General features: G+C 38.3%; 5 protein-coding genes across 5 annotated transcripts in view; 1 reads left to right on the plus strand and 4 right to left on the minus strand.

Moving 5' to 3' along the window:
- The window catches only part of LOC103508186 (phenoloxidase-activating factor 2-like), a 28,150-nt gene extending 22,174 nt beyond the window's left edge, over positions 1 to 5,976 (minus strand). The window contains exons 1-3 of the mRNA XM_008472719.3: positions 5,911 to 5,976; positions 5,508 to 5,686; positions 454 to 643 (exon numbers count right to left, since the gene is read on the minus strand). Coding sequence (XP_008470941.1) covers positions 454 to 643; positions 5,508 to 5,686; positions 5,911 to 5,976 — 435 coding nt within the window. The remainder of the gene's footprint in view (positions 1 to 453; positions 644 to 5,507; positions 5,687 to 5,910) is intronic.
- Positions 5,977 to 9,578: 3,602 nt separating this feature from the next.
- Positions 9,579 to 11,642, minus strand: LOC113466974 (phenoloxidase-activating factor 2-like). The gene is made up of 4 exons (XM_026822848.1): positions 11,619 to 11,642; positions 10,894 to 11,082; positions 10,113 to 10,218; positions 9,579 to 9,908 (listed from the first exon to the last, which is right to left on the minus strand). The coding sequence occupies exons 1-4, from the start codon at positions 11,640 to 11,642 to the stop codon at positions 9,754 to 9,756; spliced, it is 474 nt and encodes a 157-aa protein (XP_026678649.1). The 3' UTR covers positions 9,579 to 9,753.
- A 75-nt stretch (positions 11,643 to 11,717) lies between these two features.
- LOC103508187 (3'(2'),5'-bisphosphate nucleotidase 1) lies at positions 11,718 to 16,241 on the minus strand. The gene is made up of 4 exons (XM_026822849.1): positions 16,224 to 16,241; positions 15,636 to 15,872; positions 12,362 to 12,410; positions 11,718 to 11,962 (listed from the first exon to the last, which is right to left on the minus strand). The coding sequence occupies exons 1-4, from the start codon at positions 16,239 to 16,241 to the stop codon at positions 11,742 to 11,744; spliced, it is 525 nt and encodes a 174-aa protein (XP_026678650.1). The 3' UTR covers positions 11,718 to 11,741.
- Positions 16,242 to 16,882: 641 nt separating this feature from the next.
- Positions 16,883 to 20,805, minus strand: LOC103508188 (fatty acyl-CoA reductase wat-like). Its single transcript, XM_017443645.2, has 4 exons — positions 20,494 to 20,805; positions 19,839 to 20,093; positions 17,295 to 17,558; positions 16,883 to 17,046 (listed from the first exon to the last, which is right to left on the minus strand). The coding sequence occupies exons 1-4, from the start codon at positions 20,604 to 20,606 to the stop codon at positions 16,953 to 16,955; spliced, it is 726 nt and encodes a 241-aa protein (XP_017299134.1). The 5' UTR covers positions 20,607 to 20,805; the 3' UTR covers positions 16,883 to 16,952.
- Positions 20,806 to 21,092: 287 nt separating this feature from the next.
- LOC103508189 lies at positions 21,093 to 22,057 on the plus strand. The gene is made up of 3 exons (XM_008472722.3): positions 21,093 to 21,101; positions 21,239 to 21,439; positions 21,882 to 22,057. The coding sequence occupies exons 1-3, from the start codon at positions 21,093 to 21,095 to the stop codon at positions 22,029 to 22,031; spliced, it is 360 nt and encodes a 119-aa protein (XP_008470944.1). The 3' UTR covers positions 22,032 to 22,057.
- Positions 22,058 to 23,471: the final 1,414 nt, after the last annotated feature.

Raw genomic sequence — 23,471 nt, forward strand, 5'->3', positions numbered from 1 at the left:
CTTTAAATTTCAAATTTAAGGACTCCCTAATCAGTTCAATTATAGGCCGTGTATAAAATCCATAGTTGTGGCTTTTTAGTCCGTCCTTCCTTTATTAAATTACAATAGTAATAATAAAAGGTATAGGGACGGACTATTGTATTCGCTTCGGTGTCTGTCTGCCTGTCCCCATAGAAGGACTTATCCAAACCTAAAAAATTCCCGGAGGAACGGGCCCAGCTTGTTTTCCACGTATGGGATGTTAAACCCCCGGTTTTGGCTACCTCTCTCCTTTCTCAAAGAAGAAAAATACAGATGTATGTTCCCCATAATATGTCAAAATATATAAGACCTTGGTTAGACTGCGGGGGTAAAGGGACTTTTCAGCCCTATCCCAGCAGGATAAACAAGTTATATTCTTTTATGTATGTCTACTTACCCAAGTCTAATATCAAGCTGGTCTGCTCCGGATACTTCAGGACAGTCAGCAGCCGGGACACAATCACATTGGCCATTATTGTCGTCTTCAATGAGAGGACCACTTGTGACTTCTTTGGGCAGTCCATTTCTGGGAGTTGTGTTGCGTGTGTTGGGTGCAGTTATGATGGGCGAGGTGGTGGGTACGTTGGAACGACAGCAAACCTCTGGTCCTGAACATTTCGAGCTGGAAGATAAACGGATATCATATTACTAGACAAGTAGACACATTTGAGGTGGAATGGGATTACACGCTCAAGCCATTTGCACAAACTGGCTTGGGCATGCCGATTTGTTCGGTTTGCACAAAACTGTGAGATGAACCTATAAAAAGTTTTTTAGGCTTGTGCAGTGCAAACTTCAAGCCTGCGTTGACAGGTTCACACACTACAATTCATTTCTAAAAAGAAAACCGTTTACAATCCTAAAACTTTACCGGTAGGTAGTCCATACGGGGCTAAAAAATTTCTCATACCTAGTACCTACCTACCTTAGTTCTCATAGTGCCTATTTTAGCAAAATATTATAAATTTATTCATCTTTATTATGTGAGGACTGCGATGTAAAAGAATCGACTAATCGTAGATAGAAGCAGTAGAAGAATAAGAAGCAGAGAAAAACTAGATAAAGAGATCGATGAAGAAGAAGAAGAAAAAGATGTAGAAGAAGCAGATGAACAAGAAGAGGAGGAGAAACGAGATAGAGAGATCGATGAAGCAGCAGAAGAAGAAGAAACAGGAGGAAAAACGACATAAAGAGATCGATGAAAAAGAAGTAGAAGAAGAACAAGAAGAAACACTAGATAAAGAGATCGATGAAGAAGAAAAAGAAGCAGACGAACAAGAAACAAACAGGAGGAAAAACGAGATGAAGAAAAACTACATTAAATGAGGAAAATCTAGCTTACAAATTGAAATCTTGAGCTAGCCATGTTCGTAACAGGTCTAGGTCTTATTTTCGAGGTTCAAGTCAGGCCAAAGACCTTTTATTCAAAATAGGTACTGTCTCTGATGAATAGCTCAATCCACAAGGAGTTAATATGGCAATTTGGATACATGACGTACTTTGTTACTGTCTAGCGCTAGCCAACAGGCAAAGGTTGGTATTTGGAAAAATAGGAGACAAGAGGAACTTTCAAGTTTCCAATGATTCACTGATGTTAAGCAACGTTTCACCTTCCATTCACCAAAAAGCTACAAAAACATGTTTCATTCTTATTTTTTTAGGGGGGGTGCCTACAACCTACAACTTTTTAAGGTACGCCCGGTAACCCGGTTGCTCCTTAATTTTTCTGTTTTATAACATAAGAGGGCCAATAACGGGCATTGTGGCCACCAAGATAGCAGCTGGGCCATGACTACAATAGCTAAATGCAAGTCTAGTTTAAAACATAGAGCTCACTCGGTCCAATTATCTTACCTGGGTATGGTATTAGCAGCATCGCACGCGTAATACACGGTACAATCACAATCTTCTTCCTGTGCCAAACTTACGCCAGCACACAACACGACACAGAAAAATAAAAATCCACGAGAGCTGTGCATGGTGACAGATCTTAAACTAAAGTGCTTACTAGAAGCACTTGGGATGACGCACTTTGAAAACCTGTTTGCACGGAACTCAGAAGTTGGACAATATTTACATACTAAACAGAAGTTGGACATAGACTGCCCGTGTTCACCGGTAGGTTAAACTTGAGTGCCTACACATAGGTAGAATAAACTGTTCGAAGCATCGTACCAAGTTCGGTCCTATCGAATGGGAGAGGAGGGTACCTAGTACCCAGGGCCGTATTTAGGGAGGGGGCCCGGACCCTCAAGATTCATTTTTCACCTTTAGAGTAGAATAGACTGCGAAAATTTGGAGCATCCATTCTCCGGTATATCACTCTTTGGACAGTCGGGTCCCCTCGACAAAATTCTGAATACGGCCCTCCTAGAAGGTACCTAACTTCTAAAAGTACCTACTCTAATTTTTCTGACGCACCGCCCAGGTTATACATATAAACTTATAAAATACATAATTATGTACCTACAAGGGATGTGTTTACATAAGTGCCTATGATTTGCATATTGTTTTCATCTCGAAGACGCACGTGTATAGATAACTTTGTATATCTAGTTATCTACGTAATTTATTAATGGTCTGCGGAAAACCCGGTTTCACCCTCTTCATCACGAGCATATGCTCGTAACAATATTGTCCGTAGTGAAGGGGATAGGTAGGTAATGGAACAGATCGATGTTACGGCGCGGCGCGGCAATCGGTTTTTGGTAAAACAGAGAATACCTAAACAAACCGTTACGCTCTGTCCAAACATAGTTGACGCCGTCCATCAATGTCGACTGAAATTGTACACTGCCTCGACAACATAGATTCACTTCTTCACCTAGACGAATATGTGTGGACACAGCTTTAATACGTCGAATATGTGTGGACACAGCTCTATAAATAAGTACGTCTACTATGTGTGGACACAGCATTATAAATACGTCTACTATGTGTGGACACAGCTTTATAAATGAGTACGTCTACTATGTGTGGACACAGCATTAAGGAGCGCGATAGCACTCCGCCGCGCCAAGTCAAGAAAGTTTGACCGCGCTACTAGAGATATTATAAATAGGTCTACTATGTGTGGACACAGCATTATAAATAGGTCTACTATGTGTGGACACAGCATTATAAATAGGTCTACTATGTGTGGACACAGCATTATAAATAGGTCTACTATGTGTGGACACAGCATTATAAATAGGTCTACTATGTGTGGACACAGCATTATAAATAGGTCTACTATGTGTGGACACAGCATTATAAATAGGTCTACTATGTGTGGACACAGCATTATAAATAGGTCTACTATGTGTGGACACAGCATTATAAATAGGTCTACTATGTGTGGACACAGCATTATAAATAGGTCTACTATGTGTGGACACAGCATTATAAATAGGTCTACTATGTGTGGACACAGCTTTATAAATACGTCTACTATGTGTGGACACAGCATTATAAATACGTCTACTATGTGTGGACACAGCATTATAAATACGTCTACTATGTGTGGACACAGCATTATAAATACGTCTACTATGTGTGGACACAGCATTATAAATACGTCTACTATGTGTGGACACAGCATTATAAATACGTCTACTATGTGTGGACACAGCATTATAAATACGTCTACTATGTGTGGACACAGCATTATAAATACGTCTACTATGTGTGGACACAGCATTATAAATACGTCTACTATGTGTGGACACAGCATTATAAATACGTCTACTATGTGTGGACACAGCATTATAAATACGTCTACTATGTGTGGACACAGCATTATAAATACGTCTACTATGTGTGGACACAGCATTATAAATACGTCTACTATGTGTGAACACAGCATTATAAATAGGTCTACTATGTGTGGACACAGCTTTATAAAGAAGACCTTTTTCTAATGTTGCACGAAAAAAACTTGGTCTATGACTATACACAACACTTAATTCACCAGATAAGAGACCAAGTAAACACATTCTAATTCTAATCAATGTTAAGGAGGTAAACGTATATTCCAAGATGTAAGTACTTGATGCGAACTTGAAAAGTTACTCACTCCGATTTTTTATACAACGGAAAACATTGAGCAAGACTTTAAGGAAAATGGAGCCTGTCTTGCGTCACAATACACAACTTTACGTCGGGTTTTCCCAAGGTGGATCAGGTACCTCCAAGACAAATACCTCCCGACCGACGCGACGCCGCGGCGACAAGGGTACTAATTTCATATTGGACCGAACGAACTGAAGTTCAAACTTATTTTTGTTGTAGGAATAATAGTAGCACCATCTCCAAATCCTCCTCTCCAAACTCTTGTCCCAGGGGTAGGTTCAGGAACTCAGCCATCTGTACCGGCCCGGCCTCATCCAGAGGTCCATGGGTGCAAGTGTGGTGGGGTTAGACGGACAAGTGATCAGCTGGGTGGTGTTGATGTGTGGGCTTTCGTGACAGAGTGGGTATTTTCATTATTTCGTTTAACTGTCTTCCAAAACAGTTTGTCAGGCCAGGCCTTCTGGCTGCGGTCATCCACAAAAATACTTGCTTTCAATAACTCGTCGGAAACAGGTCCATTCAACATCGGAATCGGCCGACTAGCGCCGAAAACGATCTCGGAAATTGAAAGTGTAATGTGCTGTTAGAGTAGTCTAATAAACACTTCTCATGGATAACCATCAGGCTTGAGGCAGTACTTATCTTTCTAAAATTCCCTGGCCGGATAATCATTATTGAATATATGATGTACGTTTAAAATCTGTACGGAGTTGTAAAAATAGTGGTCCTCTAATTGTCAAAGTAATCATGAGAGGTGAGTCATGAAATTCGTTTAGCAAGGATAAGTGAAATCGTTACGAGTATCATTCAAATTCGCACCTGGTCGAAAGATCGCGGATAAAGGTCTGTCGTCGTCTATCGATGTCGACCGAACCGTCCACACTGCCTCGACAACATAGAGTCACCTCGTCGATCGGTCGACTATGTTTGGACTCAACTTAGTTCCCAGAATCCCAGTCAAGGCACGGAAAAAATGATTTTAATTGGGGTTAGAAAAAAATGGCCTGCTGTCAGCGCGACTCAACCATATTTCGGTGTTTTATTATTATTATTATTTAAAGAAGTTTCATAGAACGAAGAGTAACAACGGAGGCCTTTTCGACCTCAAATCGAAGAGGAAAGGAGGCTAGGAGGACAGAATATAGGAGAAAGTTAGCCGTTCCGAGAACGACCCGTTCTGTTTTTACGATAACGTTCGCCCCGGGCTGCAATTGGATCCGCAATATAGCGCTTACAAGGCAGGTCCGGTACATTCCAAGCTAACCAGGCTGGCACAGTGGCATGTGCCTTGACTCCCGACAGATTCAAAATGAAATAAATACACAAATACATACGCTACGTCGTCTGTGAATGGAAATCGAGACCACCTACTAAATTGCAGGCTGCAGGACACTGCAGGTATATGTAGGTAGGTATATGAAGTAATATGGACTTACCTGGTGGTTAACACATTAGCGGCTTCACACAGGTAATACAACGTACACTGACAGTCTTCTTCCTGTGACAAACTTAGATTGGTAGTACACAACGCGACACAGAAAAATGTGAAAAGTAAAGCATTGGCAGTGCAAAAGTCCAATCCGAGAGTGTCCAAAAGTAGACACTCCCGGATGGACTTTTTTTTAGGGAAAACACGAAAAACTCATACAAGCAGCCGATCTAAAGGAATCTGTTGGTATACATAAATGGTATTTCTGGCAATGTTGACATTAATTAGATAAAGAAAATTATTAAGGTCAAAGTTCCGAGATGTCCAGTCTAGGCACCACAAAATCGACTAGTCCCCTTTAGGAACTGGGCTACTCAGGTATTGAAGTGTAAGTTAAAAACTTACTGGACACAATGGGCTGCAGTCAGGGCTATATTGGGACCAATGAGGGAAGCGCCGCATTTGAAATATTCCATGTTTCGTTTGTAATAGAACAGAACCAACATCCAGGGGAACTCGCCAAAATAGGTGTTTCTACCCGAAACTGAATTTGAGAAGAAGAGAAAGCATTAATAATTTTGGGTAAGTAGCTATACAGAGGGTCAGCTTTATAAAAGCTCTTATCATAGATTGACAGCCTAGTTAGCTTGGTTGGTAGAGCGTCTGCCTTGTAAATGTGGCTTACGCCCCTTTGTATAATGGGGGCGATATCAATAGTTTATGCCTTTACGGAATTAATGAAAAGATGAAAAGTTTTGTACTACCTACTGGGTACCTTAGGTGTACTTTTGGGATATGTTTACAACAGGAACCGAAGTACCTAATTCTTTTCGTAAAAGTAGTCCATACCTTCAGTAAAATTGGGGTTTTCTACTATCCTGCGTCCACATTCGTATTGTGTGATGTTCTCCTCAGTTCTTTCATTGGCAACCTCACTTGGCTCAATATAGTCGTACTCTTCTGTATTTTCTGCACTAGTATGATTGGACCCTCAAGATTCATTTTCCACCTTTAGTGTAGAATAGACTGCGAACATTTGGAGCATCCATCCCCCGGTATATCACTCTTTGGACAGTCGGGCCCCCTCGACAAAATTCTGGATACGGCCCTCCTAGTAGGTACCTAACTTCTAAAAGTACCTACTCTAATTTTTCTGACGCACCGCCCAGGTTATATATAAACTTATAAAATACATAATTATGTACCTACAAGGGATGTGTTTACATAAGTGCCTATGATTTGCATATTGTTTTCATCTCGAAAATTGACCGTACAAAATACATACCTAAGGTTCATTAAGAGGACTTAAAGTGTGTTTCGATTGTTATGCAAGCCCTGTTGTACGAAATCATTGTGCATTTTGTACATAAGGAGAAATATTTCATAGCTAATTAAGGATACAAGGAATGTCTTCTTGGAAAACTAGAAATTTCGTTTGTACTAAACTGGCTACAGGCTATTTCGTTTTAGAAATACTACTTTTTTCTCTAGGAGATCATTAGGATTATTATATATATAAAAAATCTTACACAATAAGCAGCAATCTTGTTTCGTTATTTGGATCCAAAAGGGTATTGTATCCCATATTTAGCCTGTTTGTGGCATCTAATTGTGTATAATTTTTTTGATTTTTATTTTTGAACCATTGTTATTTTATTATATTATTAAAATCTTTTTGTGTACTTTTGATTGCATATATTTTATGCTTGCAATAACAGACTAACTTGGGCCTGCACCTATTACTGTTATTCGTGTCTACTAAGATATAATAGACAGCTGTTACTGAGGTTCTTTTCATAAGATTTTTCCCCTAAATAGAGGACGTAAAAATTGAGGCGAATTAATTGTGTATAATTTTTTGATTTTTATTTTTGAACAATTGTTATTTTATTATATTATTAAAATCTTTTTGTGTACTTTTGATTGCATACATATATGCTTGCAATAACAGACTAACTTGGGCCTGCACCTACTACTGTTATTCGTGTCTACTGTCTACTAAGATATAATAGACAGCTGTTACTGAGGTTCTTTTCATAAGATTTTTCCCCTAAATAGAGGACGTAAAAATTGAGGCGAAAGCCGGCAGTCATTTTCAATCGCCCACCAGGGGTGGATGGAGGGACTCCTTAAAAAAGGACGTAAAAATTATTGACCGTACAAAATACATACCAAAGGTTCATTAAGAGGACTTAAAGTGTGTTTCGATTGTTATGCAAGCCCTGTTGTACGAAATCATTATGCATTTTGTACATAAGGAGAAATATTTCATAGCTAATTAAGGATACAAGGAATGTCTTCTCGGAAAACTAGAAATTTCGTTTACTAACTGGCTACAGGCTATTTTGTTTTAGAAATACTACTTTTTTCTCTAGAAAATCATTAGGATTATTCTATAAAAAAATCTTACACAATAAGCAGCAATCTTGTTTCGTTATTTGGATCCAAAAGGGTATTGTATCCCATATTTAGCCTGTTTGTGGCATAAGGAAAAACTTTTCTAAAATGCAGCTTAGGACCTTCATCGGTCGGATAGACCTGGTCTCTCAGACCACCCGAACGAGAAAATCTTCCGACTTCTAATCTCTCAAACGGTCTGAAACACAGACAGTTTTGTAGGGTATGCAATTTTTACGACAATATTTGGTAAGGTACCTAGGTAGTTAGGTAGATGGGTAGGTACGCTGAATACTCCGTAAATAAGTACATGGGCAATTGGACAAAGCCATCGTTAGGTACTAATAAAAATGAATAATAATCAATGTAAAAGACAGACCCGGAAATTTAGGGATAGAAGATTAGGCGGAAAAAAAAAAAAACAAATCCAATTAATAATTTAATAAAAATAAATAATAAATCTATAACGCCCGATACGTCGTAGAAGGAAATTTCAAAATTGGTAATGTGTGAGTGTGACATGATGACAAGCATAGAAAAAAAATCCATACAGGAAAAAACTGCAATAATATAAAAAAAACACGGGGTAATGGATCCAAAGCCCAGACATCACGTGCGTTTCCATCACGTGAGATGGGCAGGATTATTACTACGGGTGGTTAGAACATGGAGCTACACATAACTCTGGCTCTAGCTACATAATATACCAATTGGTATTATACCTGGCATAATCGTAGGTAACCAAAGACCAAAGTATTCTATATTGCCGTTGGTTTCAGAACCAGACTTGGAGACTTGCTTTTTTTGAACCCAGCTGCTGGGTATTGAATATGGGACAAACTTTGCCTCTGTCGAAGCCAATGATTCAAAATGATTTTTGTGCATAAAGGTTTAATAAAGTACACGTCCTATTTTGGACTCAAAAGAAAAAAAAGATTCAAAATGTCACTTTTAAATACAGAAAAATTGTCGTACCGATGCGATGTCATGATCGCTTCATGGAATAGCTAAAAGTTATAAAAGTCTCCAAGTTCACATAAAGAGCACCATGCTGAAAATACCTACATAAATGAAAAGCCAAACGAAAAACGAAACGGAGAGAAGATTTTGCCTTCTAATTAGCCTATGAACTGTCAAAATGTTATATGATGTGTGTTTTTCAATCTTGAAATTGTACTTCCAATTTTTTGATTGAAGTACCAGAAAGTATCAAAAGTACATCATCAAAATTTCAATATCGCGGAAATCGACCTCAGGTAAGGCGAGAGAAGTGACCATTCACTGTCTGCAGATATTTAGGTAGATAACAAGGTTTCACAAAAAATTGAACTTCCAATTTTTTGATTGAAGTACCAGAAAGTATCAAAAGTACATCAAAATTTCCATATCGCGGAAATCGACCTCAGGTAAGGCGAGAGAAGTGACCATTCACTGTCTGCAGATATTTAGGTAGATAACAAGGTTTCACAAAAAGATTAGGAGTTGCACAACATTGGCATATAAACATTCCGAAAGGCATACATATAGGTTGATTGACTTCATCTCACAGATTAATTGCGCCCGACGGAGGGTTAAAGACCCCCTCATTTGTAGAATCCTTGACTTTTTCAAACTTAATTGGTCATTTCTAATCCGACCTTTCATCTTTCTCTTGGTTCCAACTTTGATTCTTATCGCCATTCACTGTCAGCAGATATAAGATTAGGAGTTGCACAACATTGGCATATAAACATTCCGAAAGGCATACATATAGGTAACTGATTGACTTCATCTCACAGATTAATTGCGCCCGACGGAGGGTTAAAGACTCCCTCACTTGTAGAATCCTTGACTTTTTCAAACTTAATTGGTCATTTCTAATCCGACCTTTCATCTTTCTCTTGGTTCCAACTTTGATTCTTATCCTTCGACCCCTTCAACGCGTGCACTTTCGCCAAATCTTCACTGCCTCCTATCTCCTTCACGGTTTCGTCTATCCAGTCACGATAGTATTCAATGTTCGTATACAGGCCTCCCCTCATTTGTAGAATCCTTGACTTTTTCAAACTTATTGGTCATTTCTAATCCGACCTTTCATCTTTCTCTTGGTTCCAACTTTGATTCTTATCCTTCGACCCCTTCAGCGCGAGCACTTTCGCCAAATCTTCACTGCCTCCTATCTCCTTCACGGTTTCGTCTATCCAGTCACGATAGTATTCAATGTTCGTATACAGGCCTGGCATGTCAGGAGCACAGGCGACACTCCAGGTGGAAATTCCAACTTGAACGTAAATGGCCGGGTTCTTCTTCGAAGGACAAATCAGAGGTCCACCGCCATCTCCCTGGAAAAGTTATAGGATTCATATAATATCTTTGAAACCCACCTTTTTTTTCTGTTTATTTTTAAACGATTGTACCTTGGAACCGCTTTCGCATTACTTCAAGGCGTTATCTTAGGTACCTAGCTACAGGCTATGGGCCTAAGTTCATATATTATCTTTGAAACCCACCTTTTTTGTTTTTATTTATTTTTAAACGATTGTACCTTGGAACCGCTTTCGCATTACTTCAAGGCGTTATCTTAGGTACCTAGCTACAGGCTATGGGCCTAAATAGGTCTTCTTATTTAGATTTTTCTCTTCAGAGGTTTCATCCACTTTTAGATTTAGATAGGTACCTACTTGAGAGCCTTTTTCAAAGCTTAGAGTTTTTATGGGTCTCTGGATTGGTTGGGCCAAATTCAATAAAATTTAAAAAAGAGTCCTTTCAGGGTAGGTATAGGTCAATGGGCAGAATATTGTAAAATGTACAGTTCTCCAAATATACAGGGGTAAAGGTAAAATACGCTACTGTTCCAGATTTATGACACTTTTCGTCCAAAGGGTTTTCGCTTACCTTGCAAGATCAATGGGCAGAATATTGTAAAATGTACAGTTTTCCAAATATACAGGGGTAAAGGTAAAATACGCTACTGTTCCAGATTTATGACACTTTTCGTCCAAAGGGTTTTCGCTTACCTTGCAAGAGCTCACACTGGAACTTGCATTCAAAGCACAGATGTCTCCCTCATTCAGATGAAAGTAATGTAGTTCGGAATTCCTCAGCTTCTGTTGACACTCATCTCGAGATACCAAACTCAAACCAACTTGCCGCAGAAACTCGTGATGAGTAGTGTCTTCTGAAATCCAAGATAAGATTTGAATTATCTGAAATTGATAAAGATAAGTTTTGAATAATCTAAAATCCCAGACAACTTGGATTATCTGAAATCAAAGATTAATTTCGAATTATGCCTAAATGTTAGAATCCTTCAACATTATCGAACATATTCAGCAAAAGTAGGTATAATATTTACAAAAAAAGTAAAAGCTGGAACACAATATGTAGCTTAATTTTCTGATATCCAGCAACCCAGCTATAAATAATGCTTGGGGTACAAATCAAAAATGGTACCCAGGTAAGTAAAAAACTGAAATTTATAAAATAAATAAGCAGTGCTTTTGGATTTTTTTTAGAATATTTTACATTTTACAAAGTAAACACCCTGATTATTATTATTATTATTATTTTTTTAAAAAAAGGAATGATAATAATAAAACAATAGTACCTAGGTGACTATGAAAGTTAGTACGGACGGGAATCGAACCCATAACCTAGTGCTTAGAAAGCAGGCGCGCTACCCTCCAAGCTAAGGCGGGCTAGAATGTGCTGAGATTTTTTTTTTTTCGAGACAAATACCTACTTTCTTTATTTGGTAACAGGACATTTACAGTAGGATACAATGAAAAATGGGTATCACAATACATAAATTTAACAGTGGGAAGAATATCGGGGAGCATACATACTAAACCTAAGTATAAGTTTATTAGGACTCATACCTGGTGGTGGTAATGATTCGCTTGTTAGCAGGAGGTGGGTTTGGTGTATAGCCTCCTACTCCCAGATCTTGAATACCCCAGATCGTCCTGCCCAGCTGAGCTCCACTCTCCTTGTTCTGGTAGTTGTAGAACGGTTGATGTATGACGCCAGCCAGGGCTTTGCCGTGAGCGGAAATGCCAATCAATACCGTCACGTGATCTAGGAAACCTAGTGAGGAAAAAGAGAGATCTAATTTAATACCAACAAAAAGAGCGCCGAAGAAAACTTACCATTAATACATGGAAATGGAAAGGAATGGGTAGAAGAGCTCCTCCAAAGAACCCTGCCACTTAAGAGAAAGCCTTTAAAAAATGTTGGGGAGTTTAAACAAATTACTAAAACTACAGAACTAAATAAATTTAAAAGTTTGAGACTGAACAAATGAATAACAAGAGAGAGATAGAAAGAAAAGAAAGAGAGATGGGAAGGAGGAGGAGGGATTTTTCTATTCGTATTAGCTACCCTTCGGTAATTAATGTCTCGTATAGTGCACGTAATTAACAAAAGGTAAAACATTATTATTACAATTCACCCTCCCAAGTTGCATAGATTTCCCAAAGGTATTACCTTGCGTGTATTCCCGAGTTCCATCTAATGGATCAACCCATACCACGATCTGAAAATAACAACAAGAATATTAATTAGTTAATTACGTAGGACAGGAAATTATCTTCTGCCAGTCTAGTTAGCTTGGAGGGTAAGCGCTAGGTCGCGGGTTCGATTCCCAAACGGGGCGAACTTTGTCCTAAACAAATTCGGATCGTTCTCGGAATGGCTAGCTTTCTCCTATCCTGTCCTTTTTTTATTTTTGACTTTGGGACAATAAGACCTCCCTTGTGTTGTTACAGTTCTCTCTACCTATACCTAAACTCAATTAAATCTTTCTGATGTCTTTTTCCGCTAACGTCTGACTTTGGGATGATAAGACCTCTGTTGTGTTACAGTTCTCTCTACCTCTACCACAAATTAATCAATTAAATCTTACGTCTTTTTCCGCTAACGTCTGAAGACTGGGCGGGCAAGTTTTGGCCAATATAGCCTCATCCACATCTGATATGATCCACTCTGGTGGGACATCACACATCTTATGGGTGTGTCCAGACTCACGACCTTCCTCGCCTATGATAGTGATGGATGGGAAGAGAGATGCCAATGAGGAAATGATACAGGTCTCAGCAGAACGGTCTGCCTCAGTACTGAAGTCGTTCTTGGACTTGTCACCCTGAAAAAAAGAGATGAACAAAAAGAAACACAAAGATTAAGCAAGGTCTTCTGTTCTAAACTTTTTTTATATATTAAGTATGCTATTAAACCCATAAAATAAACGAAATCTTGTTTAGATTGCTGAGGTAAAGGGAATTTTTAGACTCATTCGAGCAGGATAAACAAGGTATGTATATTCTATTGAATAGCATAGAGTGGAATAGAATGCCTCACAGGGCAGTATCTAAAATAATAATAATAATAATAATAAACCCTCTTCAAATGAACCCTCAATACTGTTAGGAATTTTGTTTTTTGGACGTCTTTTGACAGCCAAGAATCCCATGTTGTCTTCTGTTTGAGGTTCTACCTCTTTTTCTTTGCCCATTTGCCCCAGGCCAAGTTCCTCAAGGAGGCCCTGAACCAGCATTTATTTTCTTATTTTCATAAAGAAATACATATGTACCTCTATAAATTCCAAGTAGGTAGCTCATTTAGTTAAAACTAACTAGCATTCTTTACAGAAAGAATATTGCAAGAAGCCAACTGCTGAAGTTAGCCCTGAGCCCTGGCCCTGTATGTTGTGAATCTTATGAATGGCCCTGATCTCTATGTGAGTATGTAGTAAGATTTGAAAAAGGCACCTCTATTTAAGAGAACCTCTCCATAAAAAAGTGCCACTCCCTTAGATATTATCTATTGGACTGTACACCAATATATTCACCAAGTAGTTCTACATAAAAGAATAACTTCATCATCATTTTGCACATGCATAATTATTATTGATGAAGAAATATGTAACTGATAGAGCTTGAACCATAAAGTAACTGACCTATATGCTATTAATGTAACATGAATGCTCTGAGCTGATTGTGCAATGTGATATAAAGATCAGTTTTGAATACCTATCACACCTAATAAGCATTGTATTGATTATGACGATTATGTAATCCAAATTCCTCTATAGCTCTACAAAACATACCTCTACAAATTTTCTAGATTTACTTGACAAGGTCTCTGGCACATATATGTACAACTCACTCACTCTGTACACATCTACTTGGAATGTTAGTGATAAAGTGAAATTTTTATACATAGGTAAGTCAATCGGAAAATCAACTTTATGAAGAACAGCACAATCTACACACCGGCAGTGCACCAGGCCAAGCAAATAGCGACGGTGAAAACACAGACATTTGCGGTTAAACGCAACGAAAATTGACAACATCAAAAAAGTTATGGTTTGTACAATGAACAATAACTTGGTTGAAAGCAATCATTATAGTCCTCTGAAAAGTCCTAAATTAAGTACCTACCTACACAATTGTAGGTTTTGGAGCCACCATGTGGTCAACAAACACACGTATTTACCAATATGGTTGGATGGTATCAAATGTTGGGAATTATCAGGTCGAAAAGTGTTTACCAAAATTTAATGGGGTTTTGTTTACCTCACATTTAATGGAATGTCTCATTTTGTCTCACAATTCCGATACCAAATGACTTTGAATTTTCTCCCGGTAGGAAAAATAGCCCATCTGGAGCAATTTTACCGAACTTAAAATGATTGGATTATGAAATTTAAAGGTGTGTCTACACATAGTCAACTAGCCGTCGATCAATGTCGACTGATGACCGGGGTCCAGGTAGGCACCATTTATCTTGCTGCGTTGTGGATAACTATCGCGACTATAGTGCTCATTTGCCCCTCAGTGTTTATAATACGATAATGAGGAGCACCGTATACTGGACATGCTACGTGGTTTGCAAGCAATTTTCATTAATTATCCAAGATAAGTTGTACCTCACTACGTCGGGAAGGCGGGTCTTCACAATGAATATTTTTTCCCTAATTCCTCGTTCCTGATATAACGAAGGGAACTGTGCAACTTTCTATTATACATACTAGGGAACTGTGAATGCGGGACTCAGTTTAGATAGGGTGATAGGGGCTTACCACGTTGGATTAACTTGGCAGTAGTTCCAGATACATCGGAGTATTGGGTACTGTCCGACTGTCGATTATCATAAAACTCGGGGTAATCCCCATTGGTAAGACCCGACCTTGATGTTGTTCTACTTCTTAGTGCCTAAATGTCTATTCGTATTAGCTACCCTTCGGTAATTAATGTCTCGTATAGTGCACGTAATTAACAAAAGGTAAAACATTATTATTACAATTCACCCTCCCAAGTTGCATAGATTTCCCAAAGGTATTACCTTGCGTGTATTCCCGAGTTCCATCTAATGGATCAACCCATACCACGATCTGAAAATAACAACAAGAATATTAATTAGTTAATTACGTAGGACAGGAAATTATCTTCTGCCAGTCTAGTTAGCTTGGAGGGTAAGCGCTAGGTCGCGGGTTCGATTCCCAAACGGGGCGAACTTTGTCCTAAACAAATTCGGATCGTTCTCGGAATGGCTAGCTTTCTCCTATCCTGTCCTTTTTTTATTTTTGACTTTGGGACAATAAGACCTCCCTTGTGTTGTTACAGTTCTCTCTACCTATACCTAAACTCAATTAAATCTTTCTGATGTCTTTTTCCGCTAACGTCTGACTTTGGGATGATAAGACCTCTGTTGTGTTACAGTTCTCTCTACCTCTACCACAAATTAATCAATTAAATCTTACGTCTTTTTCCGCTAACGTCTGAAGACTGGGCGGGCAAGTTTTGGCCAATATAGCCTCATCCACATCTGATATGATCCACTCTGGTGGGACATCACACATCTTATGGGTGTGTCCAGACTCACGACCTTCCTCGCCTATGATAGTGATGGATGGGAAGAGAGATGCCAATGAGGAAATGATACAGGTCTCAGCAGAACGGTCTGCCTCAGTACTGAAGTCGTTCTTGGACTTGTCACCCTGAAAAAAAGAGATGAACAAAAAGAAACACAAAGATTAAGCAAGGTCTTCTGTTCTAAACTTTTTTTATATATTAAGTATGCTATTAAACCCATAAAATAAACGAAATCTTGTTTAGATTGCTGAGGTAAAGGGAATTTTTAGACTCATTCGAGCAGGATAAACAAGGTATGTATATTCTATTGAATAGCATAGAGTGGAATAGAATGCCTCACAGGGCAGTATCTAAAATAATAATAATAATAATAATAAACCCTCTTCAAATGAACCCTCAATACTGTTAGGAATTTTGTTTTTTGGACGTCTTTTGACAGCCAAGAATCCCATGTTGTCTTCTGTTTGAGGTTCTACCTCTTTTTCTTTGCCCATTTGCCCCAGGCCAAGTTCCTCAAGGAGGCCCTGAACCAGCATTTATTTTCTTATTTTCATAAAGAAATACATATGTACCTCTATAAATTCCAAGTAGGTAGCTCATTTAGTTAAAACTAACTAGCATTCTTTACAGAAAGAATATTGCAAGTCACAACATCCAGTCACAGAATCAATCATTTGCATGATACAAATTTCTTGACCCAGCCGGGAATCGAACCTGGGTCTCCCGCATGCAAGGCAAGTGCAGTGACCACTATGCCATGGGAGCTGACTAAAAGAAAAGAATTTAGAGATGGAATAAAACTCTTGGCTTTTTTTGTTTTACAATATTTTTATTTCAGGTGACCATAAACCATAACAAATAAAATAAAATGGCCAATTGAAATAAAAATATTGTAAAACAAAAAAAGCTAACAGTTTAATGTATAATTAAGTATATACGTATTTATTAACATGTATCCTACTTTCTTGTTCATATCTTTGCACTTAAGCTAGTATTATTTTCTTAGTGCAGGGCAGTGTCAAGATTAGTTTTCTATAAGGAAATTTAACCATCAGATGGGTAGGTAATGGATTTACCTTATTGCAAAGAGATTCACAGATTATATATAAAAAAAAAAAAAAACTTGGGGACAAAATAGTTTTACCTATCTTTTATCAAGACCTAGGTTTTACTTTGTCTTCTAAAAGTATGAATGTTGTAAATAGTTATAAAAATGTTGAGCTTGTAATAGTCCACACAAAGAGGAACAACAGCAGAAGACACAAGAATGCTTGTATACTGTAATGAGCTACTTGTATTCTGTAAAGAAAAGAAACGAAATTTCAAGATTAGTTAGGTATGTACCTCAAAAATTAAAGTGATTCATAGAAAATAATGAACTTCCAAGTGTGACCTTAACAAGAAGAGAAGACCAGAAAAGAGAGGGCAGGAGCTGTTGTTGCATAAACCCCATTTTTATAGCAGCCGCTCTTTTCAATGTTTGGAAAATGATCCTCACAATACAATCAGCATTTGGAATCGGTCCTATGAAGGAGTAGAAAACTCACCGTTTATATCGGCGGCGTGCATATTTCCGTGTTTCAGGATCAAGTTTATCTTGGAGTTGGTATACAAGAATACCTTTGACATAAGTCTCCAGGTATTTAGTCCAGTCTAGGTCTCGTATATTGAATGGAAACTTGGCTTGTTCTTGAGGAGATAAACTGTCCCATAATGTATGGATATTCTCGTTGATAAAACTCCATTCGTTTGTACTGAATGGTTCTAGGACGTCCATCACTTTGTCAATTCTTTGATAAATTGGGACCAGTCTAAAAAATAAAAGTTCAATAATTAATTTTATGTGATTACTTACTTTATCTGTACCTACGTACATTACTATTATGTATACATATTATTAGCTTGCCTACTATGTAGGTAGGTATCTTTTTCTAAACGTTGAAATCGAATTGAATTTTATGTGATTACTTACTTATCTGTACCTACTACCTACGTACATTACTATTATGTATACATATTATTAGCTTGCCTACTATGTAGGTAGGTATCTTTTTCTAAACGTTGAAATCGAATTATGAGATTACACTGGCACAAATCATTTGAGAAATATGAACTCTCTTTTAAGCACCCGATGTTGAACAATCAAGGAGGCTTCATCAATCCACTCAGCCATCAATAGCTAGAACGAATTAATACTGTGTAAATTTTTTACTACTAACCTGAGCTTGCTCTTAGTGAGTGGCGCGCAGAAATCCACAATATAGGCAAACAAATAGTGGTAGAACAAGCTCTGAATAGCATACACGGTTTTGTCCTCAACTAAATGGTAGCAGTACCACCAGAGTGCTTTAGAAGAGGATAAAAAAGAACTACTCTTTTCACACTTTTCAGTTGAATATTCTCAATGAATCAGATCCTCAAACATGTAATTCACTTTTCAAGTCTTAAGTATAGGTAGATAAGATCAGATTCATTGACTCAGTAGTTCAGTAAAAAGAGTAGTTCTTATGTACAACTCACTCACTCTGTACACATCTCTACCTGGAATGTGAGTGATTAAGTTGAACTTTTATATGTAAATATAGGTATGTAAATTGGACAATCAAGTTTACAAAGAACAGCACAATCTACACACCGGCAGTGCGCCAGGCCAAGCAAATAGCGACGGTGAAAACACAGACATTTGCGATTAACCGCAACGAAAATTGACAACATCAAAAAAGTTATGGTTTTTACAATGAACAATAACTTGAGAGCAATCATTATAGTCCTCTGAAAAGTCCTAAATTAAGTACCTACCTACACAATTGTAGGTTTTGGAACTACCATGTGGTCAACAAACACACGTAGGTATTTACCAATATGGTTGGATGGTATCAAATGTTGGGAACTATCAGGTCGAAAAGTGTTTACCAAAATTTAATAGGGTTTTGTTTACCTCACATTTAATAGAATGTCTCATTTTGTCTCACAATTCAGATACCCCAGCCTGAACCGTCCTCACTGCCTCGACAACATTGATTCTTCGATCGACGGCCGGTCGACCATGTTTCGACACACCTTAATACAGGGTAGTTTAGGACACGAGCTTATCTTTGACTTCCTGCGGGATACGCGAGATGTAATAGTCATGCTCGCTCTTCACAGCAGTCGCTATCACTCCACCCTTATTGAGGGGGTCTACAGTATCGGTATAATCGTACGGCACGCCATGTACATCGGTAAGTAGACCTCCCTGGGCGTTCAGAATGGCTTCAGGAGCACAAGTGTCCCATCTCTTACATCCAGCATTGGCGTAGACGTAGGCGTGAGCTTTGCCCTCCATCACGAGTAGAACCTGCGAGACAAGGGAGAAGTTATGAATAGAAAGGAGAGCTATGACAAAGAGAACCTGCGAGACAAGGGAGAGGTCACGAGTTTTCAACTTGTCCTTAGAGGAGGGAAGATGAAATCTTCTTCTTCGCCTTTTCCCATGTTCAGATGGGGGAAGAGAACCTGCGAAACAAGGGAGAGGTCACGAGTTTTCAACTTGTCCTTAGAGGAGGGAAGATGAAATCTTCTTCTTCGCCTTTTCCCATGTTCAGATGGGGTCGGCGTTCGTCATCGGCCTCTCAATCAGTTTTAGAGTGTCCGCTTAGAGACCAGAAAATGTTCCTCCCAGCTGGTTTTCGAACAGAGCACCTCTGAGTTGAGAGTCAATGCACTTGGCTATAGGAAGTCTTACCTTGTTTCCTGCACCACCAACTCTCACTACCTCATCAGGTTTCATTGCATCCAGTACTGCTTGTACCACGCTTGTATTGTGAGATCTGCAAAACAATAGATAGGAGTTTTCATTGTTTTGAAGAAGTTTGATAGAAGGAACTGTACATTACATTACATAGAAATGGGGAGACCCCCAGTCTTTTCTTACGAAATTCCTGAGTGAGAAGTTCAGTATGTAGGACTATTGCACTCAGAGGAAACTGTAACAATTGACAATGAGCTCTCTTTTAAGCACCCGATGTTGAACAATCAAGGAGGCTTCATCAATCCACTTAGCCATCAATAGCTAGAACGAATTAACACTGTGTAAATTTTTTACTACTAACCTGAGCTTGCTCTTAGTGAGTGGCGCGCAGAAATCCACAATATAGGCAAAGAAATAGTGGTAGAACAAGCTCTGAATAGCATACACGGTTTTGTCCTCAACTAAATGGTAGCAGTACCACCAGAGTGCTTTAGAAGAGGGGATCTTGGTGGCAGCTCCAAATGTTTTGTTTGAGAATTCCAACCAAGTAATGCGATTGTCTGTTGAGCTCACATAGTTGAATATGGGTAGGACAGGACTGGTTTTCTTGTAGTAACTTTATGTGGGAAAGAAAAAACAAAGTATTTAGTCCCAGTTCCAATAAAGCTCTTAAAGCTATGGAAACCTAATTTTATCTAGGTAATTATGTAATTAATAATATTATTTCTACTTTCCAATTACCTTGAACCATCGCATCGCATACCTTGGTAGAAGAGTAGGTACTTAATACTTATGCATCAGCATGATTAACATGTTGTTTTACTAAGTAAATGAGAACATACGTAGGTTGATTAAGGTTGCTAGAAGGAAAAAAAATAGGTATGATTCAAACGTAATTTGCACCCATGTAAGTCATTAAGTACCTCATAAACAATTTTAGCTACTATTTCTCTTATAATTTTCTTAAATTTTCCTGGTACCGAGGTAAAAAAGCTAGGGTATCTTTGAAATCTCACCTATTAGCACTATACCAAGCAGAGCAGACCAACGCATTGATGGCCATGTCTGCAGGAATAACGTCCGCCGTGGCACTGGGATTACAATAGATAGACCGGATGATACCGGCCATAACTCCGGATACCAATCCGGTTGGACCGTAGAAGTTATCGATATATCCGGGGATTGGTTCATTGTTCGTAGATATCACTGGAAATATGCAAATAAAAAAAATAATTACAACTTCGAAATTTGCGTGCTCCTCCTTCAGTAGTAGGTACCTACCTAATTTGTGTGCTCCTCCTTCACCTTCACATTTAATTTGTGTGTTCCTCCTTCACGTAGTAAAAAACCGATTTTTTTTTTTTTTTTTTTTTTTTTTTTTATGTTTAGATAGTCATAATCATAATCAATAACAACTTACTAATACTAGAAATGTTGTACCTATGTTTAATATTACTTGTGGGTTAGTTCGCCTTCCAGTACTTTGGCTACACTGTGTTTTTTGAGCTCTCTATGTGTATGTGCCTAGTATTGTACAAAATTTAGTCATTTTACTAGGCTCATCAGTATCAATTTAAAACTAGATAGAACTTTATAGAGATAGATACTAACAAAAATGCCTTTTGTACATTTTGCTTCCTAATTTTTCAAGTTATTAATACTAAAAACTATAGAATAGGCACTTGGAAGCTGCTGGAGTATATATATCGGCCAAATCCTAATTTTGTTATAACCTATATATTTTGTTATGTTATATCTCAGGCTACATACTCGGATGCTGATATTCTCCTAGGAGATGGCACAGAGTTCATACCACCTATGTCTATCATACCATTGGGAGTGGAGGAGAGAAAGAAGACATCCTCAGTATCGTTCAATGTAGAGGAGAGTCAGGGTGGAGATGGTAGTGGAGGTGCAGGACCGGGGAGTCAGTTTGACAAACAGGAGACCAAGAAGAAGAACGTGAGTGGTTTTTATTTTCTAGAGATTATAAGAGTCTGTTTTAGTGGCCACCCCGTAACATTTGAAGTATGTTTTAGTGGCTACACCTCCTTGTACCTTTTGAACGGCTGGAAATTTCTGATTTGTGTGCATTTCTAAAGTGAAAAAAGAACATATTTATTTTTGGCCCGACGGGCCTTTGTGGCCCAAACAGCTACTTTAGGCCATTTCTCACGAATTTTAAAGAAAAGTTTAAACCAATTTAAAAAGAACCAGAGGCAAATTATCCCTCTTGCAACTTTTGAACGCTTTGGAATTTTACAATCCAATTGAATAGCTTTCCAAGGATAGGAAATGATCCATAGTCCTTCCGCTTCGTTGGTATTACTGAAAACTACTGTTTACATTTTTTAACTTTCTTTGAATAATTTTTTTACATAATTATTAATATTTTCTTCTTCAGATGTTGAAGCGTCTCTCCTATCCTCTGGCATGGATGGAAGGGTTCTCAAGTGACAAGGAAGACAAGGAGTCTCTTCCATCCTCCGGTGATTCCTCGCAGCCTGCCTCCTCTCACTCGTCCAGTGTATTCTCCAAAGTCTTCTCCAGGTAAGACCACTCGGGACTGAACAGTCTACACTAGATGTATATGTATACTAGGCTGGGGACTAGATGAGATAGATATCTAAATTATTGTATTAGATATATGTCGGCTAATTTTATTAACACTAATAACTTACTACAAGGTTTATATGCGACCTGGAAAAGTCATGAAATCTGAATATCGGCCAAAAAGTCAAGGAAAATCGTGACAATTTGAAGAGAACCTGGAAAAGTCGTGAACTTTGCCACCCGGTCAAAAATGAAAAATATTATAAAATTCCAATTAAATATCAAGTATTTCCGAAAAACGGCCTGCGGCACATTCCCCCTCATATTCATTGACGTTCTGCATTTTTGCATCTTACTGTTTTTTTTTTTTTTTTTTTTTTTTTTTTTTAATTTTTTGGACAAGGGCGAGCACTTTGTCACAGCTTTTTCTTCTTCTTCTTCTTGATTTTTTTTTCTCACGAGAATCTTCTTTGTAATCCAAGAAGACCAAGAGTTCAACGTTTTTTCCTTCTCATTCTTCACTATGACACAAATTTTAATTGAACTTTATTTAGATATCTGCATAAAATACAGGGAAGAATCAAACGGTTAATGCATTGAGTAGAACACCGGTTGATTTTTTTAAAGCTCTGAATTGACAATATAACTTTATGATCTTGATAGGTATTTAGACCGCCAGCCTACTTAGCTTAGTTGGTAGTGCGTCTGCCTTGTAAGCGCTAGGCCGCGGGTTCGATTCCCGCCCGGAGCGGATTTTTTTCAGACCCAAATAAGGGTTTCAAACTATGGACCCAAGGTATTTTTTATAGCCAGGGCCGAATTTTAAAACATGAGGCTGTGTTTATGTACTGGGCTGAGCTAGGCCATTTTCGGCCTTTGAGCGTGTAAAGTTGGTGGGAAATTCGAAATTTTGATTTTTTTTCCGCAACTTGTACAATCTGAATTAATTTTTTACTTTTTATCTCTAGTTTGCACATTTATATTATACTTTTCATTTAAATTAGACATTACAAACAAGCGAATTACAAAGCAAACAAAAATAAATATAAAATAAATTTTAAAAATTGCCGCCGGGACAGCTATCCCACGTCGTCCGAGCTCATCTCAGCCCAGTACATAAACACACCCTCAATGTCTCATCCGAATTTCACTGATTTAACCCAATTCGATTTCTTCTTCACAGTTGAAAGAGTTCGACCGCGAGATCGAGTGTTTCGCGGGGCGCCTCTTTGAGTTCCCCATCTCGAAGTTACAGTTCCCTCTGTCAAACCTCTAAAAAAAAAACTATGGACCCAAAGGTATTTTTTATAGCCAGGGCCGAATTTCAAAATATCAATGTCTCATCCGAATTTCACTGATTTACCCAATTCGATTTCTTCTTCACAGTTGAAAGAGTTCGACCGCGAGATCGAGTGTTTCGCGGGGCGCCTCTTTGAGTTCC

This window comes from Diaphorina citri, unplaced genomic scaffold (genome assembly GCF_000475195.1).
Source record: "Diaphorina citri unplaced genomic scaffold, Diaci psyllid genome assembly version 1.1 scaffold376, whole genome shotgun sequence".
Lineage (NCBI taxonomy): Eukaryota > Metazoa > Arthropoda > Insecta > Hemiptera > Psyllidae > Diaphorina > Diaphorina citri.